The 14,878-nt window shown below is 46.3% G+C and overlaps 1 protein-coding gene across 3 annotated transcripts in view; it reads right to left on the reverse strand.

The window, feature by feature from the left end:
- Nucleotides 1–9,428: 9,428 nt before the first annotated feature.
- The window catches only part of LOC120044909 (rab GTPase-activating protein 1-like), a 161,748-nt gene continuing 156,298 nt past the window's right edge, over nt 9,429–14,878 (reverse strand). For all 3 annotated transcript variants that reach the window (XM_038989642.1, XM_038989640.1, XM_038989643.1), the window contains 2 exons: nt 13,539–13,733; nt 9,429–10,997 (listed from right to left, as the gene is read on the reverse strand). In XM_038989642.1, the coding sequence (XP_038845570.1) occupies nt 10,875–10,997; nt 13,539–13,733 (318 nt within the window). In that variant the 3' untranslated portion in view covers nt 9,429–10,874. The remainder of the gene's footprint in view (nt 10,998–13,538; nt 13,734–14,878) is intronic.

Consider the following 14,878-nt stretch of genomic DNA (forward strand, 5'->3'; position numbering starts at 1 on the left):
TTACATCTGTCCAGTCAGAACACAGAGAGAGAAACCCCATTACATCTGTCCAGTTAGACCACAGAGAGAGAAACCCCATTAACATCTGTCCAGTCAGACCTCAGAGAGAGAAACCCCATTACATCTGTCCAGTCAGACCACAGAGAGAGAAACCCCATTACATCTGTCCAGTTAGACCACAGAGAGAGAGACTCCATCTACCTGTCCAGTCAGACCACAGAGAGAGAAACTCCATTACATCTGTCCAGTCAGACCACAGAGAGAGAAACCCCATCTACCTGTCCAGTCAGACCACAGAGAGAGAAACCCCATGACATCTGTCCAGTTAGACCAGAGAGAGAGAAACCCCATCTACCTGTCCAGTTAAACCAGAGAGAGAGAAACCCCATCTACCTGTCCAGTCAGACCTCAGAGAGAGAAACCCCATGACATCTGTCCAGTCAGACCACAGAGAGAGAAACCCCATCTACCTGTCCAGTCAGACCTCAGAGAGAGAAACCCCATCTACCTGTCCAGTTAGACCTCAGAGAGAGAAACCCCATCTACCTGTCAAGTTAGACCACAGAGAGAGAGACCCCATTACATCTGTCCAGTTAGACCACAGAGAGAGAGACCCCATTACATCTGTCCAGTCAGACCACAGAGAGAGAAACCCCATTACATCTGTCCAGTTAGACCACAGAGAGAGAAACCCCATCTACCTGTCCAGTTAGACCACAGAGAGAGAAACCCCATTACATCTGTCCAGTCAGACCAGAGATCGAGAAACCCCTTCTACCTGTCCAGTTAGACCTCAGAGAGAGAAACCCCATCTACCTGTCCAGTTAGACCTCAGAGAGAGACCCCATCTACCTGTCCAGTTAGACCAGAGAGAGAGAAACCCCATTACATCTGTCCAGTTAGACCACAGATAGAGAGACCCCATTACATCTGTCCAGTCAGACCTCAGAGAGAGAAACCCCATTACATCTGTCCAGTCAGACCACAGAGAGAGAAACCCCATTACATCTGTCCAGTCAGACCACAGAGGGAGAAACCCCATTACATCTGTCCAGTCAGACCACAGAGAGAGAAACCCCATTACATCTGTCCAGTCAGACCACAGAGAGAGAACCCCAATACATCTGTCCAGTCAGACATCAGAGAGAGAAACCTCAATACATCTGTCCAGTCAGACCTCAGAGAGAGAAACCCCATTACATCTGTCCAGTCAGACCACAGAGAGAGAAACCCCATTACATCTGTCCAGTTAGACCACAGAGAGAGAACCCCCATTACATCTGTCCAGTCAGACCACAGAGAGAGAAACCCCATTACATCTGTCCAGTTAGACCACAGAGAGAGAAACCCCATTACATCTGTCCAGTCAGACCTCAGAGAGAGAAACCCCATTACATCTGTCCAGTCAGACCACAGAGAGAGAAACCCCATTACATCTGTCCAGTTAGACCACAGAGAGAGAAACTCCATCTACCTGTCCAGTCAGACCACAGAGAGAAACTCCATTACATCTGTCCAGTCAGACCACAGAGAGAGAAACCCCATCTACCTGTCCAGTCAGACCACAGAGAGAGAAACCCCATGACATCTGTCCAGTTAGACCAGAGAGAGAGAAACCCCATCTACCTGTCCAGTTAAACCAGAGAGAGAGAAACCCCATCTACCTGTCCAGTCAGACCTCAGAGAGAGAAACCCCATGACATCTGTCCAGTCAGACCACAGAGAGAGAAACCCCATCTACCTGTCCAGTCAGACCTCAGAGAGAGAAACCCCATCTACCTGTCCAGTTAGACCTCAGAGAGAGAAACCCCATCTACCTGTCCAGTTAGACCACAGAGAGAGAGACCCCATTACATCTGTCCAGTTAGACCACAGAGAGAGAGACCCCATTACATCTGTCCAGTCAGACCACAGAGAGAGAAACCCCATTACATCTGTCCAGTTAGACCACAGAGAGAGAAACCCCATCTACCTGTCCAGTTAGACCACAGAGAGAGAGACCCCATTACATCTGTCCAGTCAGACCACAGAGAGAGAAACCCCATTACATCTGTCCAGTCAGACCACAGAGAGAGAAACCCCATCTACCTGTCCAGTTAGACCACAGAGAGAGAAACCCCATTACATCTGTCCAGTCAGACCACAGAGAGAGAAACCCCATTACATCTGTCCAGTTAGACCAGAGAGAGAGAAACCCCATTACATCTGTCCAGTCAGACCACAGAGAGAGAAACCCCATTACATCTGTCCAGTCAGACCACAGAGAGAGAAACCCCATTACATCTGTCCAGTCAGACCACAGAGAGAGAAACCCCATTACATCTGTCCAGTCAGACCACATAGAGAGAAACCACATTACATCTGTCCAGTCATACCACAGAGAGAGAAACCCCATTACATCTGTCCAGTCAGACCACAGAGAGAGAAACCCCATCTACCTGTCCAGTCAGACCACAGAGAGAGAAACCCCATTACATCTGTCCAGTCAGACCACAGAGAGAGAAACCCCATCTACCTGTCCAGTCAGACCACAGAGAGAGAAACCCCATTACATCTGTCCAGTCAGACCACAGAGAGAGAAACCCCATTACATCTGTCCAGTCAGACCACAGAGAGAGAAACCCCATCTACCTGTCCAGTTAGACCAGAGAGAAACCCCATTACATCTGTCCAGTCAGACCTCAGAGAGAGAAACCCCATTACATCTGTCCAGTCAGACCACAGAGAGAGAAACCCCATTACATCTGTCCAGTCAGACCACAGAGAGAGAAACCCCATCTACCTGTCCAGTTAGACCAGAGAGAAACCCCATCTACCTGTCCAGTTATACCACAGAGAGAGAAACCCCATTACATCTGTCCAGTCAGACCACAGAGAGAGAAACCCCATCTACCTGTCCAGTTAGACCACAGAGAGAGAAACCCCATTACATCTGTCCAGTCAGACATCAGAGAGAGAAACCCCATCTACCTGTCCAGTTAGACCACAGAGAGAGAAACCCCATTACATCTGTCCAGTCAGACATCAGAGAGAGAAACCCCATCTACCTGTCCAGTTAGACCACAGAGAGAGAAACCCCATCACTGCACAATGTCTTTACAGCAGGGTTACAACTACCTGGTTACCATGACACCCACCTGTCAGTCGGTGTCTGTAGTCCCCTTCACAGGCTTTTCTCTGTAACAAATTAGAAAGGGGTGGGAGGGAAGTAAGGATAAAAAGAGGTAGGGAGGGTGTCACTGGGCCCCTGAGTTATGACCGCTATTCATCAACAGACAGAGAGAGAGAAGGGAGAGAGGGAGGGAAGGTGTCACTGGGCCCCTGAGTTATGACCGCTATTCATCAACAGACAGAGAGAGAGAAGGGAGAGAGGGAGGGAAGGTGCCACTGGGCCCCTGAGTTATGACCGCTTTCATCAACAGACAGAGAGAGAGAAGGGAGAGAGGGAGGGAAGGTGCCACTGGGCCCCTGAGTTATGACCGCTTTCATCAACAGACAGAGAGAGAAGGGAGAGAGGAAGGGAAGGTGCCACTGGGCCCCTGAGTTATGACCGCTTTCATCAACAGACAGAGAGAGAAGGGAGAGAGGAAGGGAAGGTGCCACTGGGCCCCTGAGTTATGACCGCTTTCATCAACAGACAGAGAGAGAGAAGGGAGAGAGGGAGGGAAGGTGTCACTGGGCTCCTGAGTTATGACCGCTTTCATCAACAGACAGAGAGAGAGAAGGGAGAGAGGGAGGGAAGGTGCCACTGGGCCCCTGAGTTATGACCGCTATTCATCAACAGAGAGAGAGAAGGGAGAGAGGGAGGGAAGGTGCCACTGGGCCCCTGAGTTATGACCGCTTTCATCAACAGACAGAGAGAGAGAAGGGAGAGAGGGAGGGAGGGAAGGTGTCACTGGGCCCCTGAGTTATGACCGCTATTCATCAACAGACAGAGAGAGAGAAGGGAGAGAGGGAGGGAAGGTGTCACTGGGCCCCTGAGTTATGACCGCTATTCATCAACAGACAGAGAGAGAGAAGGGAGAGAGGGAGGGAAGGTGTCACTGGGCCCCTGAGTTATGACCGCTATTCATCAACAGACAGAGAGAGAGAAGGGAGAGAGGGAGGGAAGGTGTAACTGGGCCCCTGAGTTATGACCGCTATTCATCAACAGAGAGAGAGAAGGGAGAGAGGGAGGGAAGGTGCCACTGGGCCCCTGAGTTATGACCGCTTTCATCAACAGACAGAGCGAAGGGAGAGAGGGAGGGAAGGTGTCACTGGGCCCCTGAGTTATGACCACTATTCATCAACAGACAGAGAGAGAGAAGGGAGAGAGGGAGGGAAGGTGTCACTGGGCCCCTGAGTTATGACCGCTTTCATCAACAGAGAGAGAGAAGGGAGAGAGGGAGGGAAGGTGTCACTGGGCCCCTGAGTTATGACCGCTATTCATCAACAGACAGAGAGAGAGAAGGGAGAGAGGGAGGGAAGGTGCCACTGGGCCCCTGAGTTATGACCGCTTTCATCAACAGACAGAGAGAGAGAAGGGAGAGAGGGAGGGAAGGTGCCACTGGGCCCCTGAGTTATGACCGCTATTCATCAACAGACAGAGAGAGAGAAGGGAGAGAGGGAGGGAAGGTGCCACTGGGCCCCTGAGTTATGACCGCTTTCATCAACAGACAGAGAGAGAGAAGGGAGAGAGGGAGGGAAGGTGCCACTGGGCCCCTGAGTTATGACCGCTTTCATCAACAGACAGAGAGAGAGAAGGGAGAGAGGGAGGGAAGGTGTCACTGGGCCCCTGAGTTATGACCGCTATTCATCAACAGACAGAGAGAGAGAAGGGAGAGAGGGAGGGAAGGTGTCACTGGGCCCCTGAGTTATGACCGCTATTCATCAACAGACAGAGAGAGAAGGGAGAGAGGGAGGGAAGGTGCCACTGGGCCCCTGAGTTATGACCGCTATTCATCAACAGACAGAGAGAGAAGGGAGAGAGGGAGGGAAGGTGCCACTGGGCCCCTGAGTTATGACCGCTTTCATCAACAGACAGAGAGAGAGAAGGGAGAGAGGGAGGGAAGGTGCCACTGGGCCCCTGAGTTATGACCGCTTTCATCAACAGACAGAGAGAGAGAAGGGAGAGAGGGAGGGAAGGTGCCACTGGGCCCCTGAGTTATGACCGCTTTCATCAACAGACAGAGAGAGAAGGGAGAGAGGGAGGGAAGGTGCCACTGGGCCCCTGAGTTATGACCGCTATTCATCAACAGAGAGAGAGAAGGGAGAGAGGGAGGGATATAAAAATAGTCTGAAAAGAGGACAAAAGGGAGACCTAGATGTATTAAAGGTGTTTCAAGGTCTTTTCAGTGGAGCAGGATAGGAGGTTTCTATCCCAAATGGCACCCTCGTCCCTATATAGTGCACTACTTTTCACCAGAGTGGTCCCTGGTTAAAGTATTTTTTGGGATACATCCCAGGATTTATCCCAGACAGACAGAGACAGAGAGACATCAAAATATCTACTTCACTATGACCAGAGGCAGCATTTAAGCAACTTTTGGTAATTAAAAAGCGCTATATACAATTTAAAAAAATAACCGCAACATGTAAAGTGTTGGTCCCATGTTAAATGAGCTGAAGAAAAAAAAATCTGACATTTTCCATACACACAAAAAGCTTGTTTCTCTCAATTTTTGTACACAAATTTGTTTACATCCCTGTTAGTGAGAATTTCTCCTTTGCCAAGATAATCCATCCACCTGACAGGTGTGGCATATCAAGAAGCTGATTAAACAGAATAATGATTACACAGGTGCACCTTGTGCTGGGGACAATAAAAGGCCACTCTAAAATGTGCAGTTTTGTCACACAACACAATGCCACAAATGTCTCAAGTTTTTAGGGAGCGTGCATTTGGAATGCTGACTGCAGGAATGTTCACCAGAGCTGTTGCCAGAGCATTTAATGTTAATTTCTCTACCATAAGCTGCCTCCGTCGTTTAAGAGAATTTGGCAGAACGTCCAACCGGCTTCACAATCACAGACCACGTGTAACCACGCCAACCCAGGACCTCCACATCTGGCTTCTTCACCTGCGGGATCATCTGAGGGGTGTGTGGGGGTGCTGAAGATTATTTCTGGCTGTAATAAAGCCCTTTTGTGGAGAAAAACACATTCTGATTGGCTGGGCCAAGCTCCATAGTGGGTGGGCCTGGCTGCCAAGTGGGTGGGCCAATGCCCTCCAAGGCTCACCCATGGCTGCACCCCTGTCCGAAATCCATAGATTGGGGCCTAATGAATTTATTTAAATTAACTGATTTCCTTATATGAACAGTAACTCAGTAAAATCTTTGAAATTGTTGCATGTTGCATTTATATTTTTGTTCAGTATAAGTCCCATGTATTATTACTATTATTAATACTATTATTACTACTATTATTATTACAACTATTATTATTATGACTAATATTATTATTACTACTAATATTATTATGACTAATATTATTATTACTACTAATATTATTATTATTACTATTAATACTATTATTATAGCAACAGGAATCTGATATTCCTTCTATTGATAATGGAGCAGGTCATAAGAGATGCTATAATTGCTATAAGATGCTATAAGAACTCTATGGAACAGGCAACACGCAGGGACGCAAGGAAAAATAGACTGACCTCTAAAGTGTACGATCCACGCATACATTAGGATGAGAATAAGAATGAAACAAACAACAAAGTGGTCTGAGTTCACAGCTTTATATTAAAATGCATTAAGTATAGACAATAATGTAACACACTCTACAATGTTCCACACGTTCAGAAATGTTGGATGAATGAAGGTACATTTTGTCACGTAATGGATGAGACAGCAGTTTGTCTGATATTTAAGACGGAAAGCTTTTGAGCAAAAGAACATACAGTACAAGTCAAAGGTTTGGACACACCTACTCATTCCAGGGTTCTTCTTTATTTTTACTATTTTCTAGAAATATGTGGGAACTCCTTTAAGACTGTTGGAAAAGCTTTCCAGGTGAAGCTGGTTGAGAGAATGCCAAGAGTGTGCAAAGCTGTCATCAAGGTAAAGGGTGGCTACTTTGAAGAATCTCAAATATAAAATACATTTTGACTTGTTTAACACTTTTTTGGTTACTACATGATTCCATATGTGTTATTTCATAGTGTTGATGTCTTCACTATTATTCTACAATGTAGAAAATAGTAAAAACAAAGAAAAACCCTGGAATAAGTAGGTGTCCAAACTGTTGACTGGTACTGTATGTAGGTCATGATCATCATTAATCTGTAACACAGTACAATAATACATTGTTATTATAGGCAACATTATTATTTAGTTCAGTTACAGCAGTAGAAATACAAAATTAAAAATGTAATCATTATCATCATTCTAATGCTTCTTATATACAACCCAGTGCCTTACAGAACGACCTCTTTGTTCTCAGTACATTACACAGGCCTTCCTTCCACTGGCATCAACACAGACTTAAAGGAAAAATACACTGCAAAACGCATTGATGATGTGGCAAGTGACTCTTGAATGCTGACATGCAAAACATTTTGAGACTGTATCAAGAGTGGACTAGTGAAAAAAATACAAAAAAATGGTTTTGAGTGAATTTTTCCCTTTAAGCAAGATTAGAAAGATACCATACATTATAAATATGAATGTTAAGGTGCAAAGTCCCCACCCCGACCACACACACACACACAGTCAGTAGAGAGTAGGGCCTTCCCCAATATGGACAGAGACCTCTAACGGAGATTCAGACAGAAATATATTATATAGAACAACAAACATCTCTCTTACATGTAGAATGAGGAATCATGACTGCTCTATTCATAACATTCAACAATGTGCACCTGACTCTTTCAGAGAGAATGCCAGCTTGACCTCTGACAAACCCTGACTCATTCTGCCACATAAGAGTGCACACATAAGCACACAGCCTGTGATTGACGACCAGACAATACCTGTGTGCCATTTCTCTCCCTGTCAGTAGTGTAGGTCGGTAGGTGGCTGGCTGTGACGCGTATCTGTCTATGTCTATGTTGGGAGAGTGGTGTCCGTGACTAGGATAACATGGCATAAACTTGACTGATGAGGTCAGAGGTCATGAAGGGTCTTCTAGTACAGAAGCCAGAGGAACAGCTGGTCTTAGAGAGGAGGACGGAACCCTAGTCCCTATATAGTAGGATACTTTTGATAGGAGACCAGTAGGATGCCATTTCGGACGCAGCCATGGAGGGAGGAGTCCCAAAGGGGGAGGTTCTGTTCTACGTCTGTGGGTGGAGTCTGAGGCAAGGGAGGGCCACACCCATATCTGTCTCTGCAATTCCAGCCACTGAGCTCCCATGCTTTGAGCCCAGCCAGGCTCGGACAGCCCAGAAAGCGCACTGTGAGAACAGCGCCAGGACCAACCACTAGTGGCCCCTGTCTGCTACTACACCAAGCAACCGGACAGACCCCAGGCTGCTGCTTCTATATCTACTGTTACCCTGTACATAATGTTTACCATGTTCCCCTCAACCTGAAAATCAAGGCTTCATCGGTAAGATACTCTTCCTCATATAACTCCCCCCTCAGCCCACTATAGAGCACCCAGCTCCTATCCTGCTAAACTTCACAGGAAGACCACACCCAGAAACATCATCAGTCATACAGGTAACTGCCAAAATAAAGGAAATGGCGACATAAAGTGTCTTCATAGAGCGCTGGGACGAGCCAGAACCACTTCAACGTACCCAGGGCATAGATTCTACAAGTGAAATTCCATCATTTGGTGTTTTGTTGATGGAAAACGCCATCTCAGGCTCCGCTCCAGAATCTCCCATAAGTGTTCAATTGGGTTGAGATCTGGTGACTGAGACGGTCATGGAATATGGTTTACATCATTTTCATGCTCATCAAACCATTCAGTGGCCACTCGTGTCCTATGGATGGGGGTCTTGTCATCCTATAGGGGGTATAGCCATGGAAGCCAAAATAATGGTCTGTCCAGCATTTTAATACATGGCCCTAAGCATGATGGGATGTTAATTACTTAATTAACTCAGGAACCACACCTGTATGGAGGCACCTGCTTTCTAAATACTTTCTATCCCTCATTTAATCGCTTCCATTATTTTGTCAGTTACCTGTACATGCACACTCACACACACATTAACACACACACTCCCCTTAACACTCACACACACAGACATTAACACACACACTCCCCTTAACACTCACACACACACACACACACACACACACACACACACACACACACACACACACACACACACACACACACACACACACACACACACACACACACACACACACACACACACACACACACACACACACACACAGACATTAACACACACACTCCCCTTAACACTCACATACACATTAACACACACATTAATAAACACACCCATACATACACTCTGGTGTGCTCAGTTTTCACTCATCATGTTTATTCATAAGCATGTTCAGAATCACACATATATAGAAAAAGAAAGGTATCATAGAACAGAAATGAGAAAAGCTCAGTTTGAAAAGGAGGCTGTTAGTTAGCTCTGGTAGTACCTAGATTACAGTTGGAGTTGTTGTTGGTGCAAGTAGTCTGGAGAGAGGACAGTAAAATGGAGAGCTGTATTTCCCATGTCTGGAGAGGACAGTAAAATGGAGTGTTGTATTTCCCATGTCCGGAGAGAGGACAGTAAAATGGAGTGTTGTATTTCCCATGTCTGGAGAGAGGACAGTAAAATGGAGTGTTGTATTTCCCATGTCTGGAGAGAGGACAGTAAAATGGAGTGTTGTATTTCCCATGTCCGGAGAGAGGACAGTAAAATGGAGTGCTGGATTTCCCATGTCTGGAGAGAGGACAGTAAAATGGAGTGTTGTATTTCCCATGTCTGGAGAGAGGACAGTAAAATGGAGTGTTGTATTTCCCATGTCTGGAGAGAGGACAGTAAAATGGAGTGTTGTATTTCCCATGTCTAGAGAGAGGACAGTAAAATGGAGTGTTGGATTTCCCATGTCTGGAGAGAGGACAGTAAAATGGAGTGTTGTATTTCCCATGTCTGGAGAGAGGACAGTAACATGGAGCGCTGGATTTCCCATGTCTGGAGAGAGGACAGTAAAATGGAGTGTTGTATTTCCCTTGTCCGGAGAGAGGACAGTAAAATGGAGTGCTGGATTTCCCATGTCTGGAGAGAGGACAGTAAAATGGAGCGTTGTATTTCCCATGTCCGGAGAGAGGACAGTAAAATGGAGTGCTGGATTTCCCATGTCTGGAGAGAGGACAGTAAAATGGAGTGCTGGATTTCCCATGTCTGGAGAGGACAGTAAAATGGAGCGCTAGATTTCCCATGTCTGGAGAGAGGACAGTAAAATGGAGTGTTGTATTTCCCATGTCTGGAGAGAGGACAGTAAAATGGAGTGTTGTATTTCCCATGTCTGGAGAGGACAGTAAAATGGAGTGTTGTATTTCCCATGTCTGGAGAGAGGACAGTAAAATTGAGCGCTGGATTTCCCATGTCTGGAGAGAGGACAGTAAAATGGAGTGCTGGATTTCCCATGTCTGGAAAGAGGACAGTTCAGGTAACTCTCTACAACTCCTTCCTGACCTGTTAAATATCAGTAGTATAAAGACTAATGTTGAAGACTCTTTTCTTTTCTGTTTCTTTTTTAATTAAGTATATAATTTAGTTTGGGGCAGTGAGCTCAGTCCTTATTTAAAACTCCTGTTGTGGTTTGGTTCGCTCCGGTCAAGTTAGTGGCTGGTACCCCTGACCAGGGGGAGGAGGGGGGAGGCTGGGAGAGGAACGGGTCGAGGTTTGGGAGCAGCAGGGAACGGTCTGTGGTCGAGGAGGAGAGGAGGGGGGTCTCAGGTTAGGTAGTCTCCTTCCCCTGTGCTCCCGTCACGGTCTTGATGGAGGTTAAGGTTCTGTTGAACCAGGTCTTCTTGGCTGCCTGGACCTCGTTCAGGGCCAGACCCAGGGTGTGCTCCAAGTCCTGCAGGGAAGAAAACATACAGGAAGGAGGTTGGGCAAGGGGCAGCATAGCTAGCCTTGGGTAATGGTACAGGAGACAGACTAGAAATCATTCAAACTTGTATTGCCTCAAATTCCCTTCAGGAATTAATTCATGAATTGTTAGGATATAGTAGCTGAATTTAAATTAAGTGATATCAGTAGACATCGGTTGCTATAGCCAGGTGAGTTCTTTGGTCTGGGTTAGGGTCAGAGGTCAGTACCTGTATCATTGGTCTGGGTCAGGGTCAGAGGTCAGTACCTGTATCATTGGTCTGGGTTAGGGTCAGAGGTCAGTACCTGTATCATTGGTCTGGGTTAGGGTCAGAGTTCAGTACCTGTATCATTGGTCTGGGTTAGGGTTAGAGATCAGTACTTGTATCATTGGTCTGGGTTAGGGTCAGAGGTCAGTACCTGTATCATTGGTCTGGGTCAGGGTTCGAGATCAGTACCTGTATCATTGGTCAGGGTTAGAGGTCAGTACCTGTATCATTGGTCTGGGTTAGGGTCAGAGTTCAGTACCTGTATCATTGGTCTGGGTCAGGGTCAGAGGTCAGTACCTGTATCATTGGTCTGGGTTAGGGTCAGAGGTCAGTACCTGTATCATTGGTCTGGGTCAGGGTTCAAGATCAGTACCTGTATCATTGGTCTGGGTCAGGGTTAGAGGTCAGTACATGTATCATTGGTCTGGGTCAGGGGTCAGTACCTGTATCATTGGTCAGGGGTCAGTACCTGTATCATTGGTCTGGGTTAGGGTTAGAGATCAGTACCTGTATCATTGGTCTGGGTTAGGGTCAGAGGTACCTGTATCATTGGTCTGGGTCAGGGTTAGAGATCAGTACCTGTATCATTGGTCTGGGTCTGGGTTAGAGGTCAGTACATGTATCATTGGTCTGGGTCAGGGGTCAGTACCTGTATCATTGGTCTGGGTCAGGGTCAGTACCTGTATCATTGGTCTGGGTTAGGGTCAGTACCTGTATCATTGGTCAGGGGTCAGTACCTGTATCATTGGTCTGGGTTAGGGTTAGGGTCAGTACCTGTATCATTGATCAGTACCTGTGTCATTGGTCTGGGTCAGTACCTGTATCATTGGTCTGGGTCAGGGTCAGTATTTGTATCATTGGTCTGGGTTAGGGGTCAGTACCAGTATCATTGGTCTGGGTTAGGGGTCAGTACCAGTATCATTGGTCTGGGTTAGGGGTCAGTACCAGTATCATTGGTCTGGGTTAGGGGTCAGTACCTGTATCATTGGTCTGGGTTAGGGGTCAGTACCAGTATCATTGGTCTGGGTTAGGGGTCAGTACCAGTATCATTGATCTGTGTTAGGGTTAGGGGTCAGTACCTGTATCATTGGTCTGGGTTAGGGGTCAGTACCAGTATCATTGGTCTGGGTTAGGGGTCAGTACCTGTATCATTGGTCTGGGTTAGGGTCAGTACCTGTATCATTGGTCTGGGTTAGGGGTCAGTACCTGTATCATTGGTCTGGGTTAGGGTCAGTACCTGTATCATTGGTCTGGGTTAGGGGTCAGTACCTGTATCATTGGTCTGGGTTAGGGTCAGTACCTGTATCATTGGTCTGGGTTAGGGGTCAGTACCTGTATCATTGGTCTGGGTTAGGGGTCAGTACCTGTATCATTGGTCTGGGTCAGTACCTGTATCATTGGTCTGGGTCAGTACCTGTATCATTGGTATGGGTTAGGGTCAGTACCTGTATCATTGGTATGGGTTAGGGTCAGTACCTGTATCATTGGTCTGGGTCAGGGTCAGTACCTGTATCGTTGGTCTGGGTTAGGGTCAGTACCTGTATCGTTGGTCTGGGTTAGGGTCAAGGTCAAGGTTAGTACCTGTATCATTGGTCTGGGTTAGGGGTCAGTACCTGTATCATTGGTCTGGGTCAGTACCTGTATCATTGGTCTGGGTCAGTACCTGTATCATTGGTATGGGTTAGGGTCAGTACCTGTATCATTGGTCTGGGTCAGGGTCAGTACCTGTATCGTTGGTCTGGGTTAGGGTCAGTACCTGTATCGTTGGTCTGGGTTAGGGTCAAGGTCAAGGTTAGTACCTGTATCATTGGTCTGGGTTAGGGTCAGTACCTGTATCGTTGGTCTGGGTTAGGGTCAGTACCTGTATCGTTGGTCTGGGTTAGGGTCAGTACCTGTATCATTGGTCTGGGTTAGGATCAGTACCTGTATCATTGGTCTGGGTTAGGGTCAGTACCTGTATCATTGGTCTGGGTTAGGGTCAGTACCAGTATCATTGGTCTGGGTTAGGGGTCAGTACCTGTATCATTGGTCTGGGTTAGGGTCAGTACCTGTATCATTGGTCTGGGTCAGGGGTCAGTACCTGTATCATTGGTCTGGGTTAGGGTCAGTACCTGTATCATTGGTCAGAGTCAGTACCTGTATCATTGGTCAGGGTCAGTACCTGTATCATTGGTCTGGGTTAGTACCTGTATCATTGGTCAGGGTCAGTACCTGTATCATTGGTCAGGGTCAGTACCTGTATCATTGGTCAGGGTCAGTACCTGTATCTTGCACTCTGCCTCCACCAGTTGTAGTTTGGTCTGGGCCAGTTCCAGCTCCATCTCTCTGAGCTGGTTCTTCAGACCCTCCTTCTCCTCATCCGTCTCTTCCTCGCTGCCCTCCATCTTCTTCACTGCCTTTAGACGACCCTCCTTGTTGAAGAGGATAGAGCACTTCTCACAGCCCTCCACCTTCAGCTGGGGGAGAGAGAGACATCATAGGCCAGGTTACAACATTGCATCTCTAACCCTAACCTTATCCCATTAGAGATGAACCTACTTGTTAAGGAGGACTCTGTACTTCTCACAGCCTTCTACGGGTTAGACCAAGTCACAGGTTATTCCACTACACTATATAAACCAGGTACAGGTTATTCCACTACACTATATAAACCAGGTACGGGTTATTCCACCACACTCTATAAACCAGGTACAGGTTATTCCACCACACTATATAAACCAGGTACAGGTTATTCCACTACACTACATAAATCTACACTACATAAACCAGGTACAGGTTATTCCACTACACCACATAAACCAGGTACAGGTTATTCCACTACACTATATAAACCAGGTACCGGTTATTCCACCACACTATATAAACCAGGTACAGGTTATTCCACTACACTACATAAACCAGGTACAGGTTATTCCACTACACTACATAAATCTACACTACATAAACCAGGTACAGGTTATTCCACTACACCACATAAACCAGGTACAGGTTATTCCACTACACTATATAAACCAGGTACCGGTTATTCCACCACACTATATAAACCAGGTACAGGTTATTCCACTACACTACATAAATCTACACTACATAAACCAGGTACAGGTTATTCCACTACACTATATAAATCAGGTACAGGTTATTCCACTACACTATATAAATCAGGTACAGGTTATTCCACTACACTACATAAATCTACACTATATAAACCAGGTACAGGTTATTCCACTACACTATATAAATCAGGTACAGGTGATTCCACTACACTACATAAATCTACACTATATAAACCAGGTACAGGTTATTCCACTACACCACATAAATCAAGTACAGGTTATTCCACTACACTACATAAATCTACACTATATAAATCAGGTACAGGTTATTCCACTACACTACACCACATAAATCAGGTACAGGTTATTCCACTACACTACACTATATAAATCAGGTACAGGTTATTCCACTACACTACACTATATAAATCAGGTACAGGTTATTCCACTACACTATATAAACCAGGTACATGTTATTCCACCACACTATATAAACCAGGTACAGGTTATTCCACCACACTATATAAACCAGGTACAGGTTATTCCAC

This window comes from Salvelinus namaycush, chromosome 3, assembly GCF_016432855.1.
Source record: "Salvelinus namaycush isolate Seneca chromosome 3, SaNama_1.0, whole genome shotgun sequence".
Taxonomy (NCBI): Eukaryota; Metazoa; Chordata; class Actinopteri; order Salmoniformes; family Salmonidae; genus Salvelinus; species Salvelinus namaycush.